We start from the raw sequence: 27122 nt of genomic DNA, 5'->3' as shown, positions 1-27122 counted from the left end.
CCTCAGCTGGGCCGAAAAACTAATCCAGCCCAGCCAAGACTTGCTGGGAGCTGGCTTGCCTTGAATCTGGCCAGAGACCTCCTGCTGAAAGGTGCTGGGGCTGGAGTGCTGTCACCCTGGCCTTATGCACTTCCCAGATTCTCATTGAATAAGAGCAGGAGCAATGCCTATTCACTCCCACCTGGGTCCTGGAGCTTTAAAAAAGGAGATGCAGTCCAACGGGGCTGCCATGGATTATTAAGAAAATGCGTTTCCAAGGAATTACAAGGCTTCCCTACGACGTGCTCAAATAAGCAGATTTTGAAGGACACCCCCTGAAGCAGGACGATTTCGTCCGAAACACAGCTGTGTCGGGTGCACTACTACCACGGAGTAGATGAGTATCTGTGTCCTCTTTCTCAGAGTGTGTGACATTAGTTTTTAGTATAATGAAAAATTTTCGAACAAAAAATGGACTATTGTTGATTCAAATTAAAGCAAGGTGACCCTATACAAAAATAGTGTCTGTTACACAATACAGACTCTGTAAGTAAGGGGCCTACATATATTTGGGCTTTTGCATATAGTGTTAAATGATAAAATATATACTGGTGATACCTTTCGTTTTGAATATTGTTGGCAGACTATTCGGTACACCGGAGTACAGTGGGTGTGGGTTATTTTGTTGTGCTTTAAAAAAGGTGCCATCTACCTGGAAGTGATATCACGTTGGCACCTTCATCCAGTGAAACTGGCACCACAAATACAACATGATGCAAAGTAATTGACTGAGGAGTCTAACACGTTAAGGCACGCGCAATATGTGTTAAAGAAAAGTGTAATCATGCACATTACTGGCCTTGTGAGAAAAATCAGGTAAAACACATGCTAAAAATTAATGAGCCGCTTCAAATGCAAATGCACGCAGAGTAGCTCATTAATAAACAAATGACTTTAACATGGCCTGCGATAAACCTTTCAAACCATTTTCAGCTACAGGTAGTGAACTACACCTCAAAAGAAGTTGTTAACACCAAGGAAGGACATTGACAGACTAACATGCCTACTGGTGCTCCCAGCCCCTCCACCCATGTTAATGCTTAAAGGGGAATGGCACCTTAACTTTCAACCCCTGGGCACAGAAACATCTCTCTGTATCAAATAAAAAATGCACCCCACATGTGGGCCCCACCACCCTGGCATCCTCCACCGTCAACAAGTATAAAACTGTAAGCCCTGCTTTCCATTTGACTGCTCTATTTTATTTTTATTTATTTATTTATTTAGATTTATATTCCGCTTTACGCACTTTTTTCAGCGCTTCAAAGTGGATTACATTCAGGTACTGTAGGTATTTCCCTATCCCCAGAGGGCTTACAATCTAAGGGGTAGATTTTTAAAAAAAGCGCGTTCGCGTACTTTTGTTGGCGCACCAGGCGCAAACAAAAGTACGCTGGATTTTATAAGATACGCGCGTAGCCGCGCGTATCTTATAAAATCCTGGATCAGCGCGCGCAAGGCTGCCAATTTTGAGCAGCCGGCGCGCGCCGAGCCGCGCAGTCTGCCTCTGTTTCCTCCCCTCACCTTCCCCTCCCTTCCCCTACCTAACCCACCCCCCCAGCCCTATCTAACCCCCCCCCACCTTTATCCATGGATTTACGCCTCCCGGAGGGAGACGTAAATCCACGCGCGCTAGCGGGCTGCTGGCGCGCCGAGACCCGACCCGGGGGCAGTTCCGGAGGGCGCGGCCACGCCCCCGGAACGCCCCGGGCCGAAACCATGCCCCCGTCCCTCCCCTGAAACGCCGCGTCCCGCCCCCAAAATGCAGCATCATTCGGCCCCACCCCGACACGCCCCGACACGCCCCCTTCAGAAAACCCCGGGACCACCCGCGTCCCGGGGCTCTGCGCGCGCCGGCGGCCTATGCAAAATAGGCGCGCCGGCGCACAAGGCCCTGCTCACGTAAATCTGGACAGATTTACGCGAGCAGGGCTTTTAAAATCCGCCCGTAAGTTTGTACCTGAGGCAATGGAGGGTAAAGTGACTTGCCACCCCATCCAAAATTCCAAAAACGACACTACCTTGTGCTGTTGGCCACACCAAGCCTCTCCTGATCCTCCCCATTACCTGGAGGAATATCCCCTGTGTCAACAGGGCAGGAGCGATTCCCAGTTTGAGTTTCTGGCCCACTGGTGTCATAATCCAAAACTGTGCTAACTAACCTGAGGGATGACCAAAGGGGGGAGGGGTCATTTTGAGGAGAGGAATTTGATGTGGGTATGGAGGCTGTTTCTACGTGAGAGGGAGGGGTGAAATCAGGGCTTCAGGTCCCTTTAAGCATTACTGGGGAAGGGGGGAGGGAAGGCTGACATTAGTAATGTTAGTGCAATCCCAGCCATAAGAACAAACTACTGTGGCATTCACTAAACTCCAGTACTTAATCAACACAATTTACTGAATATTGCGGGAACTAGCTTAATGCTTGTTTTTGGGGTTTTTTTTAACACGCTTTGGTACATAGACCTCTTTAGTGTGTAATATTTCTTTTTCTAGCTTTACAGTATTGGTCAGCTTAATGTAGTTATGGTCTCTACCAGTTGCAAATACTATATTCTGGCTACGCAGACTGTAGGTTAATAGGTTATGAGTGCCAAAAATGATGAGTAGGGCTTTAATTTGCATAGTTATCTCCACACATCATGCAGAGTGAATAAAAGCCAGATTGTAAAATAATTACAATCTCTTGAAGTGCAGCCAGCCACACAGACTAGATTCATCCATCTTCATTAATTTGTATACAGTTCCTTTAACGGAGCAAACTTTCTGAAAGCTCTCACATGGGAATACTAAAACAGCTGCATAACTTTCATTTAGAAAAAAAAAAAAAAGAGAGAGAAAGTTGGGGAATTTATGATGTGCAGTGACTTCTCATTTAGGAGTTTGATCTGCATGTTAAAGAAGCGCTCCTATGGCTTTAAGAATCTAATGCATTTTTACCTGGGCTCCACTTGGCAAAGTTTCACTTTTTCCTTGCAGAGTTTATGGGAGTCCAGTCCTCTTCTTCTGACTCGGGCAATCTGACGGCAGTGCTTTTGCACGGTCAGTGCTGCTTGGTAGTGCCCAGACGTGCCTGTCCTATGTGGCCTCTATGGCCCTTTTTTTTTGTACAGCTGTCAAAGAGAGGGAAACTTCCCCAACACAGAAATACAAACCCTCTGCTCGTCCTAGCACAGTAGCAAGGAACACTTTCCAGATTCTGCTCAGGGACCTTGCTGGAGTTGTTTCCTGGATAAAATCAACTTTCCCCCACTTTAAATGGGTGACTGCATAACAGTTAAGAGAATGTACCTTCAGAGACCCATCTTCAGGTAAGTGAGAAAGTTAAGTTGGATTATAAGTTTGGCTGTAAGCTTTCCCATCTCTACTTGTGATCATGATTGATACAACAGAGGTTGGAAATCATGGTAACGGAATGTGTTTAGTTTAAAGTTTAACTTCATATCAACAAATATCCCATTTGCGTTAGCAATGCAGTATAAATTATTCCCCTGGAGCTTGTAGTCACAGAGCAAAGAAAGGATTTTCCTTTACAACGAACATTTCTAAAGTTTGTTGGTGTTGCATGCTGAAAATTAAGTCAGATGCATATTATGGAGTATGTTTTTTTTTACTAGACTGATGAAAAGCTTTTAGGAAACATTGTGAGCTTTCCAATGTTAGTAGACCAAAGAGAATTCTACTAGCTGGACTAACATTGAAAAGAAAGATTCTGCCTTTAACAGCTCTGTTGGATTTGCTGAGAACAAAACTTTACAAAAAACTAGTCTCTCTCCTTTTTTTTTTTTTTTTAAAGAAAAGTTTGCTTTCTTTGCCATTTAAGTGAAAGGTCTTATCCAAAACTGGTATGCTTCTTTTCTTTTTTTACACTGGATTAATTAAACTGAATTAATATAATTTGCCTCATCTGCAAAGCTTTCAAATAAAGTTATATATTCCATTGATGAGGTCTATGGTTATGGAGGAGATCTCAGGGAGAATAATTATAAAAAGTATTTAAGCAGGGAAAACAGTGGTTTACCCACATAAATGGCCACTTGTAAAACTGCCTGCTGAATATGAGGATAAAAATACTGCATACACCCTGTGTGCTTCTATTTTTACCCTCATATAAATGAGTAGGGATGTGCATTTGTATAAAACAAATTGCACATTGAAACAGAAAATAGCCTTGATACCCCCAAGTTTTTGGTTCTTTTTGGAAAATGGCTTTCTCTGCTCTCCAGACACCTAATTTTCCCCTCCTGTGGCTTCCCGGGGCTTCCAAGAGCTTCCTGAGGCTCTCCAGGGCCCTGTCCATAAATCATGGCCTGAGCCTACCCTGACTGGGCTGAATCAAGCTCATCCAGGGCCTGCTCAGGCCCCTATGACTTGCTCCACCCACCCAAAAAAGCTGTCAAGGCCAGGCACCTCTCTGGCACCCAGTTACCCCCTTCCATGCGGGTCCTGAATAGAGAAAAGAGCAGGGGCAATGCCACTCATTCATACCCAGCTGTAATCTCTTTAAAAATGGCACTAGGCACCCTTGAGACTGGCAGAATAGTTGACAGCAAAATGGTGCTGGTCCCAGGGCCAGCCCGACCATTTTATTGTCTGGATATAGGATTGTATGACTCTTCAGTAAAAAGGCTCCAGCCAACCCTGAGACTGATACCATATAGACATTACCATGGCACTGGTCTCAGGGCTGGCCAGCCCCTTTTTCTAATGGATACCGATGGGTATCAGTCCTGCCCCTTTCTCTATCCAGGACCCCAGTGGAAGGGGTAAGTAGGGGCTAGGAAGGTCCCTGCTGCAGCAGAATTTTTAGGGGACAGTAGAGGGGGAGGGGTCATAAGGTCCCATGGAGGCCCCTTTTGATTCATTTTTTTGTTAAAGGCTTTTTTTTTTTTTTAAATAAAAATGCTTATTTTGGTTTGGCAAATAAACAATCAAATTAAATATTAAATGAATCAAATCTCAACCCCCACCCTTGAAAACCAAACAAAAAACCAAAACAGAATTTGGGAGCCTGCAATCCCTAAACAAGAGGTGTTCTGGAGTTGGATTTGAGTGGACTTAGCATTTATGTGCACGCTTCACAAATTTATAAAGTATACCCAGAAATTTCCCAAAGAAAACTACCCACACACATTAACAGGTGTCAAAAGTGCATGGGTACTTTTACAGAGGTAATTTTCGCAGCAAACGTACACGTGCATTTTGCTTCTAAAATCAGTATGAAGTCTGTAGATAAAAAGTACTTACAGACTTTTCACCTGCATGAAAATGACCCCTTAGAGGGTAAATTTAAAAGACATTTCTATGGGTGAACAGTGGCCTCTGTAGTACACATATATAGGGGTAGATTTTATAAACTTACGCACGCGCGTAGTTTTGTTCGCGCACCAGGCGCGAACAAAAGTATGTTGGATTTTATAAGATATGTGCGTAGCCGCGCGTATCTTATAAAATCCGGGGTCGGCGTGCGCAAGGGGGTGCACATTTCTGCACCTTGCGCGTGCCGAGCCCTACGCGCGCTGCCCGTTCCCTCCGCCTCCTCTCACCTTCCCCTCCCTTCCCCTACCTATCCCACCCCCCCGGCCCTATCTAACCCCCCCTACATTTTTGCAAATTTACACCTGCGATCACCCAACCCGGGGGCTGGTCCGGAGGCCTCGACCACGCCCCCGGGTCGGCGACACGCCCCCGACACGCCTCCCACCCCGCCCCAAAATTCACGCCGCCCACCCGACATGCCCTCAACACGCCCCCTTTGCAAAGCCCCGGGACTTACGCGCGTCCAGGGGCTTGTGCGCGCCGCCGAGCCTATGCAAAATAGGCTCGGGGCGCGCAGGGTTTTTTTTTAAGGGTTACGCGCTTAACTTAAGCGCGTAACCCTTTTAAAATCCAGCCCATACTTTTCAATTTAAATTTAGGGATAGTAACTTTCAAAGGGGCGCAGGCACACATTGATGCATGTGCATTGGCATGTGCCCAGGGAGGTGGCTATTTTATAACATTCGCATATGTATGCACATTTGATATAAAATAATCTGGATTTGTGTATGTATGCACCCTATTTTGCAACTAGGTGTGTAGAGCCACTCACATTTAGGTATTAGCCGCGTAAGTGGGGGAATTTCATAACCGGCACATCCATGTCATGAACAGTTTCACCTGTTCATCTGTCAGTTCACCCAGTGTAGATCTAGGTCTTCCAGACCCCCCTGGTTTAATAGCCTGCATTCCCCCTAACCCAAGACCCTATAAACACCCTCAGAAATGGCTGTTTTGTTTTTTTTAAGTTACACCTCCTCCGTTGCAGAAGTAAAGTTATGCAGCACTGGACCTAGGTACGCACCCAGGTACACAAGAATTTGTGAGCACATCTCATGACCCTGCTCCTTTTTGAACTGGAGTTACATATTCATGCCACGGGAGATGTGCACGCATGTAGGTGGCTTTTAAAATCTGCTTGGCGCGCGCTTGTCTTACATGCTCACACATCTCCTGATTTTGGTGTGCGCTGGACTTTTGAAATTTACCTCTATGCCCCTAAATTTTCCCAAGAAAACTAACCACACACATTAGCCAGTATAAATATGTGCAGGTACTTTTCTCAGGGTAATTTTCAAAACAAAAATACCTACAGACTTTGTACTTACAGGAGTGCGTTGTTTCTATCTCATTACACCGACTGGATGTTTTGCAGCTAGAGTTTTTAATGCTTGAATAGTAATTCCTTTCAAAATAATATCTCTTTTTTTTTGCACAGATTGCTAGATATGCTCTACATACTTAAATAGTAACTGATTTATACACCATGCATGCCTGTGGCCTCTGCTTAAAAATCAGTGATAGGAAAAGAGCAGGCTTTAATGAAGTAGAACTAGTTTGATGTATGAACAGCCATGGTTCGTTAAACATGTTTTGCAGAGATATTTCTATGAACATAATCCCTGATGGGGTAGCAAATGGCATGTATGTACCTTTGTATGCAAAAAATATATTCAAATGAGAAGGGTTCCTTCATCTCTGATGCACAGATAATATTTTTACTTTTGACTACAGAAAGATAACATCACCGCTCCTCCCCATTGTGCAATCACTATAAATTAACTTTCTAGCTGGCTTACTGTTGAACATGTATGCAAATGATTAATTTAGTAATTTGTGCCTCTGATAAACAAGGTTTCAGTATTTGGAAGACAAAACCCTAGTTCTTCAGTTTATAGCAAGGGATGACCAAACCACAATGTGATTTCTCGTTGGGCACATTTTGATGACATCTGCAGTGTTTCATGGCTGTGCAGCTGATATGATAAATAAACATCTTTGAAGTAGTACATTAGTGAATTGCTGGTCCTGGCTCCTTCAAGACAGAAATAAAAGAAATCCAAACACAAAAGAAACCTAATGCATTTGAAGGCTCACAGAAAGATGAAGTAAAACTCCAAGATGGTGCAACTTAAACTAAACAGTTATAATAGCTTTTCTGGCATGGGGAATGTGGTTACAGATATTTCAAGAAGTATGTCTAAGGTTAAGAACAATGTTATATTGTATCCTGTTTAAACAAGAAAAATCCATCTCTACAAAAACCATTTTGGGTACAGTAGACATAGGTATTATCAAAACAAGCAAATAAAGACATGTAGCCATAAAGGGGAATTTCAAGAGACCAACATGTGCTGAAATTAGGAGCTGCGCGAATGTTTTGGGCCGGCACTCGCTGAGCAGATTTTAAAAGCCAGTTGGATATGTGCGTACTTGCCGCTGTATGCATAAAAGAAAAGTTCAAAAAAGAGGTGGAGCATGGGCATAGTCCTGGTAGGGCATAGATGTTCCTGGATTCAAACTTGAAACTTGCACATAAATACTTATATGCACTGGCACGCGCTGGGGTCCCTGCTCCGTAACTTTACTGCTGCTGTAGATGATGTGTAAGTTGCAAAACAAAATGTTCTAGGCTGATCAGTGGGGTTTTAAAGGTCAGGCCTAATAGGGGAGAAAGGAGGCTATTAAACTAGAGGGGTTTGGAAGTCCTATCCTTTACCTGGAGACCTGGGAATGAACTGGGAAAACTGGTAATGGCATCAGTGCGCATGTCTTTTAAAATCCCCCCACTTACACAGTGGAAGTGGCATTTGCACGCATAGATGCGCATCCACTTAACACTGCGCACACATGTGTGCGCGGTCAGGCTATTTTATAACATACATGCATATATGTGTGTGTATGTTATAAAATGGCCACATCCCTGGGTATGGGCCAATGAATGCACGCAAATATCATATTTACCGTTCATATTTACTAAGGGGTAGATTTTAAAAGCCCTGCGCACTGGCGCGCCTATTTTCCATAGGCCGCCGGCGCGCGCAAAGCCCCGGGATGTGCGTAAGTCCTTGGGGGGCATGTCGGGGGGGGTGTCGGGGGCGGCACGGCATTCGGAGGCGGGTCCGGGGGTGTGGTGGCGGTCCATGGGCAGGGCCAGAGGCGTGGCGGAAGTCCGGGGGCGGGGCCGAGTGCTCCAGCACAGCGGCCTGTGCCAGGGCAGGGAGCTGGCGACGTGCGCAAGTTACGCCAGAGGCAGGCGTAACTCAACGGAATAAGGTAGGGGAGGGGGATTTAGTTAGGGCTGGGGGGTGGGTTAGATAGGGGAAGGGAGGGAAAGGTGGGGACGACGACAAAAATAAAGTTCCCTTGGAGGCCGCTCCGATTTCAGAGCAGCCTCGGAGGGAACAGAGGCAGGCTGAGCGGCTCGGCGCGCGCAGGCTGCCGATTTTGCGCAGCCTTGCGTGCACCGACCCCAGATTTTAAAAGATACGCACGACTACATGCATATCTTTTAAAATCCAGCGTACTTTTGTTTGCGCCGGTCACGCGAACAAAAGTATGCGCATGCGTACATTTTTAAAATCTGCCCCTAAGCATTTTTGCCATAGACACAAAATGAAAGAAAGCTTTTAGTAAATAAGCCTCTTGGTTAGGATAATTTTCTAGTTTTATGATGGCATTTAACAAAAAAAATTTGCCATGTAAAAATGATATAGGGGAAAGGAACACTGTTCACTCTAGACCATATTTTCAATTCATTTAAAATAAAATCAGAAACCACTTTTTTTTCTGGTTAGAAAATTAAGTATTCCCATCATTTTTGTGCATGTCCACAAAACTGTTTCCAGTATTTATGTAGAGACCCCTAGGTCTCCACTGTCTCGTTGGCATCTAGAATAAGTTATAGGCTAGGATTTTAGGAAGGGAGAGTAATTTGCAGGCCGTCCCTGCAGGCACCTCTGCAAAGGCTTGTCTGGATTGGTCAGCAGTTTTCCATAAAAGCAGGCAGTGCATGGCACGAGAGGAAGTCTGTTTTTTTGAGTTGAAGTTTGAGAGAAGGGAACTAATAGCAGTGGTTCCCATTTTTGGGCCCCACAGCCTGATCCAGAAGAAGAGACTCTGTCCTGGCCAGTGCCCCCCACTTCTGGAAAGGATTGTCTCAGAGACATGTGAAGAAAGGTTTTTGAGAGAGCTGTTTGTTTTTCCAGAGATTTTTGCTTTTTGGGAGCCTAGTCTGGTACCCCAGAACAAAGTGAACTATGTTGGTGAGATAAGAAGCGAGTTTGGGGAAAAAGTAGCCCCGTGGACAAAATGTCCCTGCATTCTGGGAAGTCTCCAAAGAGGGGGTTAAACAAAATGGCACCAGAACAGGGACCCAAGGGCATTCACAGGGTGAATTCAATGAATATGAAGAAAAGAGAGCTGTTTTACAACTGTTGTGCAGCTTAGGAAGTTTTGTCGAAAAACCGCAAAGGTGAACAAGATGTCCGCTGTTCCTGCCTTGCGACAACTAAGCAGGAGAAATCTTGCCAAAAGATGTAGAAGAAGATAGATATACACAGGCATTTGACATCAAACAGCTCATCATCTGCGTACAGACATTCAGCATGAGCGAATGGTGTGGCCAGCTTAGCAGGAGGAAAGCAGGAGTCAGAGCATATACCATTTGGGAGAAAAAGTGAGGTGCATCAGAGCTTACCAGCTGAGGCCTTTACAGAAGTGGAGAGTTCAAGAATGGCCAGCCTGCTCTAATCTGGGATGGAAGAGGGCAGCCTTCCATTGCACTCTGTGGAGGTCAGCTAGGAACCCTATGATCAGCTTAGCCAGTGTGGCCATTATATATGACTGCATAGCGTTTGCTACCAGTCTGGATGGGAGCCACATATGGATTGCCAGAAAGCCTAAGGAACTTTTGCCTGAGGGGTCGCCTTCATCATTCTCTCGTGGGTTGTATGGTGATAGGAACCACTGAATGCATTGACAGCCATGCTTTTCAGTGGCCACAACCTATTGTTATCCAAGTAGCTGCAATTCCAATCTGTTTGTAGAAGTGGACATGGGTTCCGTCTTGGCTCCACCAACCAATATTAATTCACACCTAGTGAGCACTTTGGTGTTGCGTCCATCATTCTCAGATGACTTCGACCTCTGTGCCTCACCTTTCTTCCTTCTCTCTCCTCAAGCCTTGGGAAGATGGCTGCTGCCGCGTCTTCATGACGCTCTCTCCGGTGTCCCTGGAACTGCAACGGCGATGGTGTTCGCCATGTTTCTCCTGAGGGCCTCCTAGGGTGCGTGCGCGCACGCCACCCACGTCTTTATCCACGTCATAGCGGGAACCTTGGGGGCGTCCCCTCCGAGTGACATAACGCTATCCGGGTATTTAGCCTGCCCTTCGTTTGCTAACAAACTGAGTTAGTAAGGATCGTGAATGGATTGCAATGCCTCCAGTCTAAGCTGTTCTGCTGCTTCCTTGCTGCCACTGGAAGCTCTCTCTCTGCTCTTTGGGGTAACTCATTACTAACTTGGGTACCCGCTCCTCTGGGGCCCTTATGCTTTCTTTCAGGTACCTATCTGGGTACTCGTTCCTCAAGGGCCTGCTCTCCCTACCTTGGTGCCTACAGTTCAACTACTTCTGCCTGCCAGGATTTTCGTCAATACAGCTATCTACTTCAGTGAATAACTAACATTGTCAGTCTGTCTCAACTTCAACTTCAGCACTGGGAGTCTGCATCTAGGACTTCCTCCACCACCCTGTGTTGCCTATCATCTACACGAACGTGGGGCTGGTCTCCTCTCCTGAGGATCCCTGGACTATTCTACTGGGTTACCTCACTGCTGCCACCCCTGGGCAGTACCACCAAGCTGTATAATAAATACAAATTCTCTGTGTCTGCGTGTATAGAGTCTAGCCTAGTATTGCGGTTCCTCATGGGGCTCCTCCCAGTGGGAGTGGCCATCACTGCAGTACCCAAGAATCCACTCCAACACCTCAAAACTATAACATTTGGAGAGATCAGGTTTGGGATTACAAAGGTGACCCTCCTTTCTGATGGAGTCAGATGGGAGCCATGGATGGAAGAAGACCACTGCTCCAAGCATGGTGTCAAAACCCCAGTTGAGCTCCCTGGCTGCAATGAAAGAGAAGTTCATGTTGCTGCCAGTGCTGTTACCCTGTTTATCTGAGGGGTCAGATATTATAGTGAAGGAAGTATTTGAAGAGACTGCTCCTGTTTCTGCCAGCAGGATGAGAAAGCCCTTGTGAGCTAAGCAAGTAGATGACATGGAATGCGCAGCTCAGGAGGAGAGTGAGAGTAAAGTGACAAGAGGAAGTTACAACCCAAGTCAGATAGGTCTTGGGTTGTGACCTGAAGCCTCCCACCCATCCTTCCAACTAGTGAGTTAGGGAGAAGGTCCCATTCCTCTGATGAGGGATCAAGTTCATGGTCCCTGAAGAGGGATGGCAAATTAGTGGTGGAATGGAGTAAAGATTCTTGTGAGTAGAACAACATTGTTGTTAGTACAAATTATGCCAGAGAGTGATTCTCCAATGTGACATCTAAGTGTAAGCTATTGGTGGAAAGACTGGATACCATGAAAGAGTTTTGTCAGCTGGCTATGGAAGTCCCTGTTCAATGTTCCAGTTCAGAGTTTTCTTCAGGAGAAGAGTTTCTCAATATAAGTGCAGTGCATCCCATGTTTCACCACCCAGCCTGCCTGAGGAAGAGAAGTCCTTGACAATCAGTGACATTTCTTTTCCCAGCAGCAGGCCGGGATACTTGATAGAGGAAGTGTTTTTGGATCAGCCCATCATAAATAAATAAATAAATAAATAAATAAAGGACCAGACCTGGGTGATCCCCAGTATAGTGGAGCCAAGATAGAAGGCCGCCCAAACTTCACAGGCTAAACACAATGGGCCTGATTTTAAAAAGCATTTACTCGAGTAAAAGCTAGGTTTACTGGAGTAAATTCACTTTACTTGAGTAAGTGGGTTTATGAAAATTGCTACAATATATGCCATTGACTTGTCTATAGGATTTACTCACATAAGTGCACTTTACTTGAGTAAATGGCTTTTGAAAATTGCTACAATAGTAGCTACATTTACGCATGTAACTCCTTTTGAAAATTACCCCCAATGTGTGGAGCAAAGTAAGAGATTTTTTTGACTTGCAGTATCCCTATGGGCTGTTCAACATCATGAACTTGTAGAGCAGCACTAGCATACCATTGCATTCTAAAATATGCTACAGATTCCAGCTTTGTCCACTCCCACCCTGACTACAAAAGAGAGCTGGCCAAGTGGATGGAAGAAATTAGGAGAGGCTGAGAGGCTGAAACACTTACAAGCAGGTGGCAGTATACCATTTGATATATGGTGCTATTAATAAGTATCAGATTAAATGCTTGCTGCCTAATAGTCTTACCATTAAAAAGCCTCATCCCAATTATTATGACCCGGCCTCATTAGAAAGGGAAACGAGAAGGGGTTGTAGTAGTGAGCTGATTCCATTCCTAAGTGGGTGAAGGAAACTTTGTTGTTTCTATTGTTTGGTTGATCACTGAAGTGTTAAGAAATAATGTGATCTGGGACTTTGTTATTGTTCATCCTCAAGAGGGAGGATGTTTCTACCTCAAATGCCCTTCTAGCAAGTAGATAGTCTGGCCATGAAGAGGCCTAGAAGAACAGAGGGCCAAGAATGGATTTAGTGTTTTAAAAAAATGCCTAATACCCATTCCCATTTGAAGGCTGGGAATGGGTATTGTTTCTGCCATGCAAGTGCAGGACATATTCTGAGTAAATAAGAAAAAAAGACCCTTCAAAAAACTTCATAAAATATTTTTAAAATGCCATTGATATGATCAATGTCTTACTATTAATTATTTTTAAATGGGATTCTCCATAAGCAGGATCCTCTCCATTCTCTAAAGTTTGATTTGTTTTTCAGTGCCATTTACGTCACAGATCTGCTATCTGGTGTCAGTGAAAACATGTGATCAAATTGTTTTATGTAGGTGTTAGGAGTGCTGGAGCTTCACCATGTAATTAAGGGGTGTAATTACTTGCCCGTATTCCTGCTTTCAGTTCTCAAGGGATTAGTATTGTAAAAATCTATATCAGTGTCCTGGCATCTGATTTTTTTTTTTTGGGGGGGGGGGCTTGATGAATATAGAGACCCCTAGGTCTCCCACTATCCAGTTGGTCCCTAGCTTAAGCTCTAGGCTAGGAGTTTAGGAAGGGAGAGTAATTTGCAGACCATCTCTGCAGGCACCTCCAGAGAGGCTTGTCTCGATTGATCAGCAATAGAAAATGTGACCATGGGGACACCACCAGAATGCCCCTACATTCTGGGAGGTCTCCGAAGAGGAGGTTACATTTACTCTAATATATATCCTTCTACTAGCTTGAAGTTTTAGGTATCCGGTCAATTGTATTCCATGTATGTGATCTTTTTAACATTAATAGGGATTGACAACTGAAAACTAGAATGCCATGCTCTGTCTTGTTATGGCAAGAATAATAGGAATCCTAAAATAGATTAAATCCCATAAATGTACAACTTAAAGACAAAATTCCTGTATCTCCTGTGTATAAAAAATGGAATGGCCATATCTGTTTGATTTGTCACCCTTGAAAAATACACTCTTTTTTTTTCAAAGAAATGGATTGGGGCAAGAGCAATGAACTAGTTACCAAGAGCATTATTTATAGTAGCATTTGATTGCTTAAAGAAACATTGTATAACATCCACTATACGGGACTGAAATCCAGCAGCATAACCATGGTTTCTATAGAGGGGGTTTCTAATAAAGAGGAACCTACTCTATTTGAATCTGCAAAGACAAAAAAAATCAGTTACAATTGGAAAATAGGTTGAGAACTTAGAGCTCCTTCTTTCAAAACCTTTTTAGCATCTCTAAATGTTTTTCCCCAAGAGTTTTGGGCCTCCATTGGATGCATAATAATGGCTGACTGTCAGGTTTTCATTAATAACTACTGTCATAAAAGGAGTATTTTATTGGAAGTGTGCAGGATGCAGAGCCCACCCTTATACTCCATTATCGAGCTCCACATTACTTCTGATCCCAGCCCCCACCTAGATATTTGACTTTTATTTGCCTCCTTAAGATTTCTTTCTTGAAGAGATTTATCACTTCTCAGAGAAGGAGAAAATCCAGCCAACCTCCCTTTGATCTGTGTGCCTTCTGTTATTTGCTGTGGGAGGAAGAATTACTTTTTCTTTTCTTTTCCTCTCATGGAAAATCCTGGCACTTGCCATCCTTTGCTTTTTCTTTTTTCTCTGTCTGATTCCAGTGTGGCCCCAAAATGCTATATTTTACTCTCATCATGGCCCAATCTGCTGGTGTTTGGCCACCCTCTACTCCAACTTTGAATAGCAAATTTGTTTAGCTATTCAGCATGGCCTCCATTCGGGCCTCAAACTGGATGAATAACACTCTCACTTGGTTTCCTGAAATCATATAAAAACATGTAAAATACTTTTAATTTTAGCTTAAATACATGTTTCATTGAATAGAAACTGAAAAGGCATGGCATCTCTATATTTGCTTTTTATGTTCATAAGTAGACTTTAAACAGGCTTTATAAATCAACACCAGAAGGATAGTTTTCCTCTGTAATTCCCTGGATATGTTTCTTTGATTTTTGTCATTCTTTTGCCATCTTATTTTACTTGGATGATATTACTAAAAAAGCAGAGCTCATGTTGCTCATGTGCTGGGTACTATACCCTTCTTTTGACTCACTGTCAAGAACCATGAGAGGTTTTCAGTTTTGTATGCTTTTTAGAATTATTTATGTAACACAAAGGTGATACTGCCCTTTCTGAGGGTATGTCCTCATGGTATTGTATCTTTTACATATTTCCACACAACTCACTTATCCAAAATAAGAATATGGCTAGGATTAAACTGAATTAACATCTGACCTTGAGTTCTTTAATAAAGGTTACGCAATAAGTAGTGATGTCATCACGTGATCTTTCCCTTCTCTCTCTCTCAAATGACCCCAGCTCCTCAAAAAAACACATACCCAAAAATGGAACACGCCCTCCAGCTCCATGTCTCGCTTGCAACACTTCTCATCTCGTCTGTCCTTTTAAAACTGCTGCCCCGCCCCCTTCCAGCACCCAAAGCCACTGCCTACCCTGCCTAATGCCTCCACCAGCCCTGAGTTTATATTAGTTTCAGGGTGGAAAGAAAAACATTGTGAGAACATGGCTGTGTTTTTACAAATCAATTCTTGTAAAACAGAGACTGAATGGTTTCAAAAGGTTAAGCAATAAATACTCCATTTGGCTTAGAAGGATTTGTACCCCAGAAACTTCAGCCTAACTGACCCGGACTTCATTTTAACCCTTTCTAAATGATCCTACTAATACCGAGTCAACTGCATCTTGATTCTGTTTTCTGAGTTAGTCTGGTTTTGGATCAGGGTTTCCATCTCACTGTATGAATATCTGATTGCCAATGTAAGCTTTTCCATTGCCAGAAATAGCTCATGAATGTTTATGAGATGTTCAGAAACCAAGTGAAGTGCAATAAAACCAAATCAAGAGACATCAAACATCTTCTTTTCCAAAACAGCAGAATAAAAATAAAGAAATGATAGTATGTGGCATGCCATAAACAATAACACATTAAACGAACATAATAATATAGGCCTTAATTAAAAAAAATAAATTCATACTTGTGCAGATATGTACAGGTGTTAATATCTCCAGTATAGAATTGCTTATCCCTGAAATTGGCCAGAATATCTTTTTTGTACAAATTACCATTGACTGAATATCCCCTGATATTTGTCCAGGTCAATGGCTCAGGAATTTTACAGATGTGGTACAATAGTGGCTGGTACAAGCAATATGTCTCTTCATATATCCACCATCTGGAAGAGATTTATGTTGTTAACCCTCTCCCAGCAAAATAAGCCAGTCTGGCATTATGGCACATAAATGCCCTTTAAATAGGAGTTACATGCTGAAAACCAAAGTTTAAACCAGTTCCCTATTAATTAGCCAAAAAAAGATATTTTGCTATTAATGTGAACCTTTGTCTGAATAGGCCAAAAAGCTATGAACTCTCCTGTTCAGATATGTTTGTATTCTTAAATGTCTTTTTAATAGTTAAAAGCACCTCTATCTCATTTTAATGGTACCTATTAAAATAGCTTAATTAAACGAGAAAATTTATTATTCTGGTTCAGCCTGTCTTTCAGCTTGATTCATTCTCTCTGTTGTTTGCTAACTCTAAAAAGAATTTATATGACCAAGCCTATTTACTGAGATCCACTTGCACAAAGCCAAGTGATACTCAGTACCTAAAATGAGATTTCTGGATACATTTTCAGTGACATTTATTGTTTTGTATGGATTTTCTCCCTATATACAGACTGCACTGCAGTTCTAAAAGCTGCATTGGTCCTAGAAAAACTGGAGACTTGGTAGCTTGTGATACCTTTTAAAGGATCAACATAAAAGACATAGCCTTGTTTAGGTTTACACTTTACAAGACTTTGCTGTCAAGAACTAGTTGAAATATAGGATGATATTAATCCAAATTAATCAGGATCTTGGCTTAAACGATCTAAGTCAAAATATAATGAAATGTTTTGGCACCCAAAAGTGGTCATAGTGACCTCCATCAATATACAGAAAAGATCCAGAACACTGATCACTGATAAAGAAGAAGCAGATTAAGAGTTCAGGTCTCTCAAATAGGGATTGAATCAGTAAAGACTGATAACTCAGCTTTGAAGCGCTGAAAAAAGTGTGAAAAGTGGAATATAAATCTAAATAAATAAATACATTAAATAAACTTTTGGAGTGTCCAAAACCTTTTAGCACACATGCTAAATAGCCATTTAGTAATAATTTCATGTAGCAGAAAATCCTTGTTAAATTGAGCTGTTTTCATTTGAGTTGCTAAGTGCCACTAAATTTACTGAGGCTATTGAGTCCTGGTAAACTTAGCACCACCTTGGGGTAGATGATAAATATTCTTGGGTTGGCAAATTGATCTCACTGTCTCATCTCACCACTAAATTTAAATTGGACACCTAATTTTCTGTTTAAGTGCTAGATACTATAGAGTAGCTTTCAGAAGTATTGACAGTAATGACACTACCAGAAAAAGCTGTGCTGCTACTAAGTTAAAAGTTAAATCATGATGACTGAATCAATTCTCAACATTAGATGTTAAAGAAACAATTTTACTTCTAAATAAAGTTGTATACACAGGCTGAGTAATGGTCTTGTCTTAGAATGTGAAATGCATTTTTACTCCTTAAGCGGAGTGATACTAACAACACATTTTGTTTTCTGAGTGAAAACAGTGCAAGTGATCTGACAGAAACAGGTTTGACATAATAGAAGAAGGAAGGTCATCTAGGAATTACCTCTTAATTTTTTGCTTTGAAGTGAATGAAGATGGAATATCAGTTTTGTGAAGCCCTATTGCATGGCTTTAAATGCTGATTCTAGCTACACCTTTATTGCATTTAGTGATGTGTTCTCAAATGGAGAGAGAGAGAGAGAAAGAGAGACTAGTCATGATGCCCTCACCCTAGATAGGTATTTATATCTCTATGGGAGGCCCACCTAGTAACTCGAGGTGAGGTTTAGGTATTAGTATAGGGGTTAGGAGCCACTTTGACATTCAAAGTGAGACGTACGAACAGAACAGTGCTCTCTTGTGAAGATTTGATAACCTTTGGAGTGAGGAAACTCACTCAAAGATGAGATTTGTGCAATGTTCTCTCAACCTAGCTTGATGGACTCTCTACCTGGGTAACATTAAGCTAGGTTGAGAAAACATTGCACAAATCTCATCTTTGAGTGAGTTCTTCACTCCGAAGGTATTCAAATCTTCACAAGAGAGCCCTGTTCTGTTCGTACGTCTCACTTTGAATATCAAAGTGGCCCCTAACCCCTACACTAATACCTAAACCTCACCTGGAGTTACTAGGTGGGCCTCCCATAGAGATATAAATACCTATCTAGGGTGAGGGCATCATGGCTAGTCTCAGTCAGTCTCTCTCTCTCTCTCTCTCATAGTAAACATGGTTCCCCCCAGTTGTTGTATGTAGGAAAAAGTTATCACAATTTGCAGTAACAGCACTTTGCATAGGTATTATTGCAATAAACTGCCTATTATCATAAAAGATTCCCCTTTTTCTATCACATGCAATATTTAGTGCATTTTGATAAATCCAGGCCTTAGCATTTCATCTCAAAGCTCATTCAGACATCTTTCTATTCCTTTTTTTTTTATTTTTTATTTATTGCATTTCAAAAACCATTCAAGTAAATCTCAGATAGGAAAACCACTGGCTTTCAAATACACATAAAAATAACCTATATAGGCCAAAAACCATCAAACGGGAAAAAGTAACATTGCTGATGCCAGCAAATATCCAAGTCCTCAAATTGAGGATCCAAGTACTATTCCAAAGAAAATTACCATTATGAGGAAAAACTAGCTTAAGGATACACATTTCCAACTAATAGGAGGTCAGATAGCATATGAAGATATGTTTTCGACCATATTTCCAACTAATGAAAGATCAATTAAACATTTGAAGGTACATTTTCCAGCACATTTAACCCTTTATCAGCTAAAAAATTTAATAGCTGAGATGGGTGGAAAAAAATATATGAGACTTCATTATATTTTATGAAGCATTTACATGGAAATTTCAAGACAAATAAGGCACCCAATTGCAAAACTTTAGGTCTGATTGAGAGAAATTATTTTCTCTTTTTTTGTGTATTCTTAGCCAAATCCGGAAAAACTCGGATTTTGAAATTAAGGAAAAGCTCAGACCGATGTCTAAAAAACATCTTAAGAGTCCAATCTCTATCTGACTCTAAAAGAAAGGAAACAATTAAAGATGCTGGTTGGGCAATTTCACTATCAGAAGTCTCTAGAACCGCTGATATATTTATATTTTCAGAGTCTGCAGGAGTTAAGGACTGCATATTTTGCCCATCATTGGATTTTTTCTTAAAAGGTGGTAGATAATAAATCTTTCCAGTGGGTGGAATAGCATGTTCAGGTACCTTTAGTATCTCTGTAGTATACTTCCTCCACATATCTTTTGCCGGGGTGTAAGGAGCTTTTGGAAAATTTATGAAATGTAACTTTCTGCCACGGATTTGATTTTCAAGATTCTCGATCTTAGTCAAAATACAATTTTCTTTCATAAGTGATTGATGACACTCAGTCACATTATCTATTCCCATTTTCATCTTCACATTCTCCTCCTTCAAAAGTTGAAATTGGTTCCCAACATGGGTGACTTGTTGAGTCAAAGGGTTAACTGAGCTGTTATATTTGAAATTAAAGTCACTATAGCATCCCAAATAGATTCGAGGGAAAATGTCTGAGGTCTTACTATGACAAAGGGCTTACGTGCTGGCAGTTCTGTTGATAGAGTTTCTCCTTGTGAGGATTCCTCCTCAAAACGCTGCCGAATGCCTCCAGTGGGAACTGCCTCTGTAACACTGGCAGAATGGCTGCCAGGGTCTGCAGTGGTAGAAGCAAGTAACAAGGTCTCAGAGCAGGGCTCGGGCAGCACAGCCTCATCAGTGCGCTCCGAGCTCTGTTGTGGTGTAAGAATCCTAGCTGTAGCAGGATTTACAGGAGCTGTCCTTTCTACCAGGGAAAGTGATGTCAATGAATCAGGGAAGGAGTCAAATATCTTTTCCTCTCAGCTCTCTTTCAGCGATTCTCCTCCCAGTAAGCAAGCCCCTCGCTTCACATGTGCGTCCATTGGGCTGACAACTGGGACATCAGGAAAGGTCAGAGAAACTTCTCTCTCTTTAGCCCTTCACTTGCAGCTTGAATGAGGCATATTAGCACAGTAGGAAACAAAACACGGGAGAGACACAACACCATGTATAGCTAGGTTGCCATCTTGGATCCCTCGGGCATGCCCAAGACATCTTTCTATTCCTTATGCTATGTACGATGCCTCCAGCTATTCTTGGAGTCTCATGATTTGTAAACTTTGATACTTGTTTTGGGCTTAACTTTCATTGACTACTATAATGCTTTATATCAAGACTTATCTGGATATAAGGTTTACAAAACATAGCCACTAAACTGAATTTTAGCAAAAACACATATAATCATATTACTCCTTCATTAGAGAGTCTACATTGATTACCTGTTGCATTTGGTTTAAAATCCTATGCTTAGTTTTTCAGGTCTTGCGTAGAGGTCAACCAATGTATCTCTCGGATCTTCTGGTCCCTTATTGTCCTTCAAGATCTCTCCACTCCTCTCAACTAGTTATGCTAAGACTCCCTCTTACCTCTGGTATCTGATTAGAGGTAACTTGACATACTTTATTTAGCTATCAAGCCCTCTATTATGGAATATATTACCAGATGGTATTTGGGCAAAGCTGGACTATTTGAAATCGAGGGAACATGTGAAGGTGTGGCTATTCTTCCAGGCTGTACTTCAATTTTATTGGTTCTGATTTTAAAGGGTTAGTATACCCTCTTTTTTAATTTAAGTTTTTTATGATTATGATTTTACATATTTTAATTTGTCTTTTTTGAACTGTTTATTATGAAATTATATATGATTTTCCCCCTCATTTATCAAAATGCACTAAGGCATTTTCACATATGAAAATGCCTTTAGCGCATGCGATAGCACCATATCGTATGGTGTGATGGAAATCTGAAAAAGAGGAGGAGTTAGGGGCAGGCTGGGTTTACTGTTTTGCAAAGCCCTATTGCATGGCTTTGATGCCAATTTTAGCCACAAGTTTTTCAGGAGTGTTAAGCTGTGTGATAGCTTGTATTACTGAGAGAGGGGGAGAGAGAGAGAGAGAGACTAGCCATGATATCATCACCCTAGATAAGTATTTATATCTCAATTGGAGGCCCACCTAGTAACTCGAGGTGAGGTTTAGGTATTAGTCTAGGGGGTTAGGGGCCACTTTGACATTCAATGTGAGACGTACGAACCGAACAGTGCTCTTGTGAACATTTGATGACCCTCGGAGTGAGGAAACTCACCCAAAGATGAGATTTGTGCAATGTTCTCTCAACCTAGCTTGATGTTATCCAGGTAGAGAGTCCATCAACATTGCACAAATCTCATCTTTGGGTGAGTTTCCTCACTCTGAGGGTCATCAAATGTTCACAAGAGAGCACTGTTCTGTTCATACGTCTCACATTGAATGTCAAAGTGGCCCCTAACCCCTACACTAATATCTAAACCTCGCCTCGAGTTACTAGGTGGGCCTCCCATAGAGATATAAATACCTATCTAGGGTCAGGCCATTAGAGTTAGGTTCTTTCTCCCTCTCTCTCATAGTAAACATGCCCCCTCCCCCCAGTGGTTGTATATAGGAAATACCACATTCTGGCACTTATCTCAAAGTGCAAAAAAGCTATCACAATATGTGGTAACTTAGCTCTTCATATAGGTATTAGCACAAATTACAATAAACTCCCTATTACCATAAAACACACCCCTTTTCCCATCACATGCAATATTTACCACATTTTGATAAATACAGGATTTTGTTTGTAAACCACTAGAATGTATAAATATTCAGTATATCAAATATAAAAAGCATAAATATAAACATCCTTACAAAGGAATCATCTTATTTGTTAGAATATAAAAATAGAGAAGCAGAGAACAATGATAGCAGATAATAGCCTTAAGATCCATCTAATCATCACAGGTCAGATTAGACAACACTAAACATATAGCCATTATTGTGAAACTATGTTACCGAGCTTATCAGGCACCTCCATTACTAATAATAGGAACAGATGCATGTACAATTTACTATATGTGCCTCTATGTAAACCGTTGTGACGGTAATATACTGAACGACGGTATAGAAAAGATTTTAAATAAATAAATAAAATAAAATCATCTCTTTTGCTTTCTTACTACAATAGTGTTGACCTTACTTGATCTCCGGTTTTACCCTCACTTTCTCCACTGGTTTCTTTTATCAAATATGATATTGAATATTAAAAAAACAGAGAATTTATTGATTACAAAAGAAACTATAAAACACAGAAGTTAGGAGCATTTTACTTAGCATTAACTTTCTGTCCTGATGATTTTTCCTTTTCTGTACTCCATTTTCTTCAATGTATCTCACCTTCCTTTTTTTTTTTTAATAAGTTTTGTACTTTAAAGATGACTGACATAGAAGAGAATCATTTCCTCTTATCTTAAATAATTTCTCAGGAAGTTACAAGTAGTAAGTAAATACTGATTTTGTTAATTTCCAAATAACATATAACTTGATTTCCAGATTTGTGGTATCAAAAATATTATTTGAGATGATAGTTATAGCCAATTTGCATATTAATAGCATGGAAGCCTAAAATCTCAAAACAAGTCATTTTCTCCCTAAATTTTGTATATACTGTATTGATTTAAGACTGGATGAGGTGATATACTCCTATAGTCACTTGAGGTCTTCTGTTATACTTCTATTGATTATATGCAGCATATATATTCCTGTGAACTATGCGTATATATTACAGTGGACTAGGGGCCGGGCATATACATATGTGGCCCCAGTTTTATGTAACTTATTAACTGGGTAGCTAAGGGCAGAAGTCGAAGTAAAAGTGATCAGGAAGCAAGTGAAGGCTGTCTTATTTAAAGACATGTTTGGGCACTGGGCATTGATATGGCCATTTGAAACTCAATCATGTTTTTATGTTTTAAAAAATATAATTTGTTTTATATATTGTTTGTTTGCTGTTATGTTTTAACTATAATATGACTCTAACAAATGTTCTCTGCTCTAGACAGCATATTATACTGGAAATTGTGGAAAAGAAGAAATTTTATATAAATAAATTATATGTGTGTGTATGTCTTTTTTCATATCATGGAAAGAACAATTCAGAAAGACAAAAACACTGTGATGTGCTACTATTTTCTTAGCATTCACTGGCTCTCCAGCACTTGGTGAGGCATTCTTTTTTTTCATAAACTCATTTAAGAAGTTCCTGAGAGCCCCTAGGAGTCCACTCCGGCACATCAGCGACATAATTCAATACAAGTATTTTCTAGGAGGTATGCTTTTTGTGATTATAGAAGCATGATTGCAGAAAAAACATGTGGCCTATCTAGTCTGTGCAATCTATAATGGATTTTTCAAACCTAGAAAAATCTTGTTAAGATAAGTAAGTCCCTAATCTAATCAGGGACCTAATATATTTTTTCCTGATTTCTTGGGAAATATTACCCAGAAGCAATTTTGCTTTATTTTTTTCCTGAGATCCCAGTTACCTGGCCCTTCTCTACTAATAAAAGAAAAATTACATCTTTCTGGTTATAGTAAAATTGCACATTCACCATGAAAATGTACTTTCAAATATATTTTCCTAGCAAAATAACTTGTTGCTTATGGTTAGATTATAATTTATTTTGCAATAACAGCAAATGGGTTTCTTGAGCTTACTGTAAAATGGTCATAAATGGTTATTTCTATACCTTGCTCATGGTGGAACTCTTTTGAAAAAGAGGGCCCCCATCTGAGTTTATCCTTCATATTTTGTGATATAGCATAAATTATCACAGCTGCAGCATTTGCAGTTTACTTAGCTAATTCACCACTGAATTGGTCTCTCCTTACAAGCAGTATCTGCTTCTTGCTCAGATGGAGTTTGAGCCAGCTGAATTATTCTGTGTGCATCATTAACATACTGATGGCAGCAAAGCCCATGTCACCTGATTCATTTCACATACGCCTAATACCTTAATGTGCGTACAAGAATTCATGCACATGCCCTGGAAACTTTGACATACAATTAATTTACACATTTCAAATTGTAGAACTGAAAACAAGGCTTTTACTAGCTATTACTGTTTGAAGGTTGTGCTGCAGTATGAGGAAAAGGTGATTACAAAGGAAAGTAGGGACTGAAGATTAACAAACAAAAGCCTTTATTTCCATGCATTCAAGCAGATCAACACGGCCACCACACTACTTTATCCAAGGGACAGTATGAGAACTGGGTAAGGAAGTCAAACTAATGAAACTGTTGACCTCAAAAAGAATGGCACTTTGAAGGACAGACTGGACCCAGTCAGTTAGAATTATATGCGGGCCAGTTAATAAAAACAGTGACTTTAAACTGTTTTGATGCTATACTTAAGTTTCCCCTTGTATTTTTTATCTATTCCCCCATGCATGTGTGTATGGAACATTTGATATGGTAAATCAGTTTGGATTAAATTTGAACCTCCTCTGTTCCATCAGGGCTTGTATTAAATTCAACCCTTTTTCTCTGGACTTTTAAAAATTTGTCTCAATTCTTATTTCCATTTATGGCCTAAAACAGTGAGTCAGGATGATAAGAGCTCATGAATCAGTCCCTTATTTTCAGGCTGACTTTGGAAAAATTGTTAGCTCCTAAACCTAGAGATTTATGATTAAAAAAATTCCAATTTAAGATGCATAAACAGAAACATATCAATATTTTGCATTTCTATAGTTACAGTATTATTTAGAAAATATACTAATACTTAGGATTACTGCCTAAATGCCTTCTTTCAGAACATGCTGGTCCTAAGAAAAGCTGGACTACAAATACATGCATGGTATGGGGCTGGATCTGCCTTTCCTGAAAAAGGGGAACCACTCCATTTTCTGATGGATGAACTGAACACTGGGGGCCAATTTTCAAAGAGTTTAGGCTAGTAACCTTTGGAGTTAGCCCCCTAAATTGACCCTTTTGAACATTTACTAGGGATGTGAATCGTTTTAGGACGATTAAAATTATCGTCCGATAATTTTAATATCGTCTTAAACCGTTATGGAACACAATACAATAGAGATTCTAACGATTTATCGTTATAAATCGTTAGAATCGTGAGCCGGCACACTAAAACCCCCTAAAACCCACCCCCGACCCTTTAAATTAAATCCCCCACCCTCCCGAACCCCCCCCCCAAATGACTTAAATAACCTGCGGGTCCAGCGGCGGTCCGGAACGGCAGCGGTCCGGAACGGGCTCCTGCTACTGAATCTTGTTGTCTTCGGCCGGCGCCATTTTCCAAAATGGCGCCGAAAAATGGCGGCGGCCATAGACGAACACGATTGGACGGCAGGAGGTCCTTCCGGACCCCCGCTGGACTTTTGGCAAGTCTTGTGGGGGTCAGGAGGCCCCCCCCAAGCTGGCCAAAAGTTCCTGGAGGTCCAGCGGGGGTCAGGGAGCGATTTCCCGCCGCGAATCGTTTTCGTACGGAAAATGGCGCCGGCAGGAGATCGACTGCAGGAGGTCGTTCAGCGAGGGTTTACTTAACTCGAACAATTTTTTTTTAAAGTTCATTGTGAATGTTTGTCTAAAAAATGGGAATAGTCCACCACTCGGGTATTACTGAAAGCAGTCTTCTTTCTTCTCTGCATATACCCTAATCAATTCCCTTCATTATATTCATTTTCAAACAAAGGTGGTCATTTTCCAAAGCGAGTTGGGGCGGAGTCGGGGTGGCGTCAACACCGGAACAGGAGGAGTCGGGGTTGCACCGGGGCGGACGCCACGAAGACATCGTGGACAGTGAAAGGGTAAGAACCCTTTTCGCTGCCTATTTCATGCCCAATAGCACCACCTTTTATGATGGCGCTATTGGGTGCGAAAGCCGGCAGCGATCGCACCACAGGCCCGCCCACCCGCCCGCTTGTACAATTTGTGCAATTTTCTATCAACCTAGTTTGATGGACTCTCTACCTGGGTAACATCAAGCTAGGTTGAGAGAACATTGCATAAATCTCATCTTTGGCCGAGTTTCCTCACTCCGAAGGTCATTAAATCTTCACAAGAGAGCACTGTGCTGTTCATATGTCTCACTTTGAATGTCAAAGTAGCCACCTAACCCCTACACTAATACCTAAACCTCACCACGAGATACTAGGTGGGCTTCCCATAGAGATATAAATAACTATCTAGTGTGAGGGCATTACAGCTAGTCTCTCTCTCTCTCTCTCTCTCTCTCTCTACCAGCTATGGGCAAAAACATCACAAGGTGCAATAAAGGTCTAACACTAATGAAAAAGTTGTAGTTAAAGCCATGCAATAGGGCTTTACAAAACTGTGAGCTGTCCCTAACTTCTCCTCTTTTTCAGATTTGCATCGCAGCCATTAATGTATATTTTTGTAAACCGTTACGATGGCTCTACCGAATGACGGTATATAAAACTCAACAAATAAATAAATAAATTAAAGGTGTTTTTGCATGCATTAAGGGGTTTTCACATGCGTTAATAACGCGATTTGATAAATGACCCCCTTAGAATGGAAGCCTCTATGGATAGGGAAAATCTACAGTACCTGAATGTAATCTACTTTGAAGTGGCTGAAAAGCAGAATATAAATATAAATACATTCATAAAAATAAATAAATCCTTATGGCCCAATTTTTAATGGCCCGTGCGCGTGCGACTGGGCCTTGCGCACGCCGCGTACATTTTAAAAGGGCCCCGGCTGCTTGCGTAAATTCTGTTACACACATAAGAGCTGGGCCTCGACAAAGGGGCAGTCTGGTGGGTGGGGCAGGGTGGGGCTGGAGGCGCCAGTACAGTGGCCATTTGCCACTGTGCCCGGGGATCATGCACCAGCAACCTGCTACTGCTCCTTCGGAGGAGCAAAATTTAAGTTAAAAAAATGGGGGGCTGGACCTAGAATAGGGATGGGGCAGGTAGGAGAGGGGAAGGGAAAGGGAGGTTAGGGTAGAGGGTAGGG

General features: G+C 41.5%; 1 protein-coding gene across 6 annotated transcripts in view; it reads left to right on the top strand.

The window, feature by feature from the left end:
- Positions 1-2867: 2867 nt before the first annotated feature.
- The window catches only part of PDE1A (phosphodiesterase 1A), a 733908-nt gene continuing 709653 nt past the window's right edge, over positions 2868-27122 (top strand). For all 6 annotated transcript variants that reach the window (XM_029605930.1, XM_029605928.1, XM_029605927.1 and 3 more), the window contains exon 1: positions 2868-3347. In XM_029605930.1, the coding sequence (XP_029461790.1) occupies positions 3295-3347 (53 nt within the window). In that variant the 5' untranslated portion in view covers positions 2868-3294. The remainder of the gene's footprint in view (positions 3348-27122) is intronic.

The sequence above is a fragment of the Rhinatrema bivittatum genome, chromosome 6, assembly GCF_901001135.1.
Source record: "Rhinatrema bivittatum chromosome 6, aRhiBiv1.1, whole genome shotgun sequence".
Taxonomy (NCBI): Eukaryota; Metazoa; Chordata; class Amphibia; order Gymnophiona; family Rhinatrematidae; genus Rhinatrema; species Rhinatrema bivittatum.
The sequence above is the reverse complement of the archived record's forward strand: the minus strand, read 5'-3'. Positions and strand labels throughout refer to the sequence as shown.